This window comes from Sorghum bicolor, chromosome 10 (genome assembly GCF_000003195.3).
Source record: "Sorghum bicolor cultivar BTx623 chromosome 10, Sorghum_bicolor_NCBIv3, whole genome shotgun sequence".
NCBI classification, from domain to species: domain Eukaryota; kingdom Viridiplantae; phylum Streptophyta; class Magnoliopsida; order Poales; family Poaceae; genus Sorghum; species Sorghum bicolor.
In genome coordinates, this window is record NC_012879.2 from 17,171,142 (window position 1) to 17,174,611 (window position 3,470).

The 3,470-nt window shown below is 52.0% G+C and overlaps 1 protein-coding gene across 1 annotated transcript; it reads left to right on the forward strand.

The window, feature by feature from the left end:
- Positions 1,378 to 3,060, forward strand: LOC8072843 (aspartyl protease family protein At5g10770). The gene is made up of 2 exons (XM_021449812.1): positions 1,378 to 1,500; positions 1,596 to 3,060. Exons 1-2 carry the CDS (start codon positions 1,378 to 1,380, stop codon positions 2,877 to 2,879), a joined length of 1,407 nt encoding a protein of 468 aa, XP_021305487.1. The 3' UTR covers positions 2,880 to 3,060.

Consider the following 3,470-nt stretch of genomic DNA (forward strand, 5'->3'; position numbering starts at 1 on the left):
GGTGTTGCATTGTGTCTCTGCTTTTCTCCTTCCTCGCCTTCTGTCTCTTTCTCCTCCTTTTGGCATTGACTGGGCATCTGTCATCTCCTTCCTTTGGATGCTGGCTTAGCCACCTGCCGCAACTGCTAGTCATGTGCATGCGCGTGAGCAGCGGAGGCGGTGCAAGCGAGGACTCCTCGGGGTGCAGTCGGGGCAGTACGACTGGGTCCAAACGGTGTGGACCCATGTGGGCGGGCGTGGGATGCAGGCGGGGGAAGATGTAAGCGGTGCGGGCCCATGTGGACGGGTGCGGGATGCAGGCACGCGGAGGAAGATTAAGCGGTGCGGGTCCATGTAGGCGGACGCAGGATGTAGATGCAGGCGCGTGGGGAAAGATGTAGTGCAGACCTAGCGTCCGGATACGTACGTCCGTCCGGACGTCCGGGCGCTAGCAAAACCGATTATTTTTTTGTATATCCTTTTATCGACCTGCAATCTTTTACAATCATTTTACAAGTATCCAGGCAAAGAATGTGCATTTGTTCTCAGCGTGAGCTTGCTATATGTGCTTGCTATGGAATGTTCCATAGGTACCGCCGAACTAGATTGCAATCATTTTTTTTTTGATTTGTCTTTTATGAAATATTTCATAGATCCTTATGTTCAATATAAAATAATAATAGATGTACACCTTTCTCCTTTTATCAGTTGTTTTATTTAAAACCTTTGCTTTGATATAAAGCGTTAGATCATCATAAAATGGAACGATGTATTTTTTTTTAAATTAACCTCTTAATTAATCAATAACCTTATACTTTCTATTTGAATTGAACCTGCGAACGAGTTTCGTTGGCGCGCCGCCGCCGGTTGTGGCCGAACCAAGGCTGAGATACGTGTTTTCTCTTATTAATCATTAGAAGAAAAAAAAAAGGTGTTTTTTTGTCATACCAATAAGTAGCAATATGATCATGGAGGTAGCATTGTAATCGACATCCAGCAAACTACAGCAAGGAGGAGACCGAGGAACCCGCTAACTTGGCCTTTCTGAATTGATGTGTACGATGTGACGATGTCACATGCACGTAAGGCATTCGACAATGCAGAGAGGACAAAAATGTGGGTATATATCGCCAGGCCAGCTAGCTACACAGCAGAACATTCATATGCATTTCCTCTTAATGAAAAACGAGTTAACGAGCTGATCGCGAAAAAGAACATTCATACGTATGATTGTAGAGCGAACGTACGACATTTATCCTGTCTAGCTTTCTCCGTCCGTCCTTGTCCGCATTCGAGGCCTTGTTTAACACTCCTAAATAAAATGTTCACCAAATCGCCCGATAAATAATGCCCCGGCTCCTCCGTACGGAGACGTACTTTGCAACGAAAAGCATCGCCATGGCTTCTTCCCCTCTGCTCCTGTGCGCCCTCCTCCTATGCAGCTACTGTCTGATTGCTCTTGGAGGCAATGAGCACGGCTTTGTTGTGGTGCAAACAAGCACCTCTTCGCCATCCAATGCTGCGTGCTCACCTGCAGCACAAGGTATGCAAGTCCAATGCAATGCAGCTGGTGAACTCCATGTGATAGGAATCAAAGTTTCAGACTAACTGTGTAGTGCTATCGATCTGTGTCAGTGACTTCTGATCCCAGCCGTGCGTCCATGCCGCTGATGTACCGGCACGGACCGTGCGCGCCGGCCTCAGCGGCGGCCACCAATAGGCCGTCCCCGGCCGAGATGCTTCGCCGGGACCGCGCTCGCCGGAACCATATCTTGCGCAAGGCATCAGGGCGCAGGATCACGCTGGGCGTGAGCATCCCGACGTCGCTGGGCGCCTTCGTGGACTCGCTGCAGTACGTCGTCACGCTGGGCTTCGGCACGCCGGCGGTGCCGCAGGTCCTGCTCATCGACACCGGCAGCGACCTGTCGTGGGTGCAGTGCCAGCCCTGCAACTCCTCCACGTGCTACCCGCAGAAGGACCCCGTGTTCGACCCGAGCGCGTCGTCCACGTACGCGCCCGTGCCGTGCGGCTCCGAGGCGTGCAGGGACCTCGACCCCGACTCCTACGCCAACGGCTGCACCAACTCTTCCAGCGGCGCCTCCCTGTGCCAGTACGGCATCCAGTACGGCAACGGGGACACCACGGTGGGGGTGTACAGCACGGAGACACTGACGCTGAGCCCAGAGGCGGCTACCGTTGTCAACAACTTCAGTTTCGGCTGCGGCTTGGTCCAGAAAGGCGTGTTCGACCTGTTCGACGGCCTCCTCGGCCTCGGCGGCGCGCCGGAGTCGCTCGTCTCGCAGACGACGGGGACGTACGGCGGCGCCTTCTCGTACTGCCTGCCGGCGGGGAACAGCACGGCGGGGTTCCTCGCGCTCGGCGCGCCCGCTACCGGCGGCAACAACACGGCGGGGTTCCAGTTCACGCCGCTGCAGGTCGTGGAGACGACGTTTTACTTGGTCAAACTCACCGGCATCAGCGTCGGAGGGAAGCAGCTCGACATAGAGCCGACGGTGTTCGCCGGAGGCATGATCATAGACTCCGGCACCATCGTCACGGGGCTCCCGGAGACGGCCTACTCGGCGCTGCGGACGGCGTTCCGGAGCGCCATGTCCGCGTACCCGCTCTTGCCACCCAACGACGACGAGGACCTCGACACGTGCTACGACTTCACCGGCAACACCAACGTGACGGTGCCGACCGTTGCCCTCACGTTCGAAGGCGGCGTCACGATCGACCTCGACGTGCCTTCGGGGGTTCTGCTCGACGGCTGCCTCGCGTTCGTCGCAGGGGCCTCGGATGGCGACACCGGAATCATTGGCAATGTCAACCAGCGCACGTTCGAGGTGCTGTACGATTCTGCCCGCGGACACGTCGGATTCCGGGCAGGCGCTTGCTGAAGTCTCCACTCTCAGGAGCGCGCTGCTGTTGTTTTCACGGTCGTCATACGAGAATCTCGCAGCTTAAATAATGGATTGGAAGGATGGTACGTGGAGTGAGTGAGAACTACACGAGCAGTTTGTTTCTTTCGGTTGTTAAGTTGTTGTCAGTACTTAAATATATTATCAGTCAAATAAAGGAACAATGCTATATTTATATTTTATCTGTGGTTTAAAAATTGCACATATACGATTTCACTTAGTTTATATAGCGGGAATATAATTCTGGCAAAATATCGAAGAAATATGTAATGTAAGGTCGAACTAAAAATAGGGTACATCATATACCCTTTGATTCTGGCAAAATATCGAAGAAATATATATTTATATCGAAGAAATACTATTCTACAACTCACCGCAAGTCAAAACTGAGCAGAAAAAATACTGAGCAGTACTGAACAACGTTCAGTATCATCTAGTCGTACACCCAGAACCACGAAATACTGAACAATACTGAAACATAGGTACTCAACAATACTGAATTTTGTTCAGTATAACACTTTGGTGTAGAATAGTATTCTACACCTAAAATGTAGAATAACACTTATATAT

Coding starts and splice junctions, on each gene's coding strand:
- LOC8072843 (XM_021449812.1), top strand. CDS start 1,378: ATGGCTTCTTCCCCTCTGCTCCTGTGCGCCCTCCTCCTATGCAGCTAC. Junction 1,501..1,595: donor CCTCTTCGCCATCCAATGCT/GCGTGCTCACCT, acceptor CTAACTGTGTAG/TGCTATCGATCTGTGTCAGT.